At 55.9% G+C, this 553-nt stretch overlaps 1 protein-coding gene across 1 annotated transcript in view; it reads right to left on the reverse strand.

Moving 5' to 3' along the window:
• NTN4 (netrin 4) overlaps positions 1–553 on the reverse strand; it is a 71,743-nt gene that overhangs the window by 43,171 nt on the left and 28,019 nt on the right. The window contains 1 exon segment of the mRNA XM_014307246.2: positions 288–551. Coding sequence (XP_014162721.2) covers positions 288–551 — 264 coding nt within the window.

Consider the following 553-nt stretch of genomic DNA (forward strand, 5'->3'; position numbering starts at 1 on the left):
ATTCCTGAGGAATCAGCAGCACGTGCCTAGGTTGCACTTGCGTAGCAAGTGAAAGGAAAGGAATTTTTTTGAAAAGAGAGGGACTGCGAACACAGCAAAGCAAGAGGAAGGGTGGTGCCCGCATCACCTAGGAGTGAATTACGTTAATTCGCCTTGTGAAATACGTGCGATGACGAGAGATGCCGGTGAAGCATAGTGAAATATGAAGCGTAAACACGGGTGCAGAGATTGCAGGGAGAAAGGGGGCTGGAGCAGGGGCTCTCCCGTCCCAGCCCAGGCACACTTACCTCTCCTCCAGTGCAGGGGAAGGGGCTCGAATATCTGGAAGTGCAAATGGCTCCTCTCTGCCTCACGTCATCCTCCAGCCCGAAGGTGGCCGAGCAGTTAGCAGCAAAGTATTTGTAAGGCTTCCACGTCTCGCCGAAGTCCTGGGAGCGCTCCAGCACCATGGCAGCCGGCCTGGGCGACTTGAAGACCATGATCAAGTGAGTGAAGTAGAAGGCGGCCTCCAGGTCCAGGCGGATGGTCTCACGGAGGGCATCGTGGGCCGCCT

The sequence above is a fragment of the Geospiza fortis genome, unplaced genomic scaffold (genome assembly GCF_000277835.1).
Source record: "Geospiza fortis unplaced genomic scaffold, GeoFor_1.0 scaffold186, whole genome shotgun sequence".
NCBI classification, from domain to species: Eukaryota; Metazoa; Chordata; class Aves; order Passeriformes; family Thraupidae; genus Geospiza; species Geospiza fortis.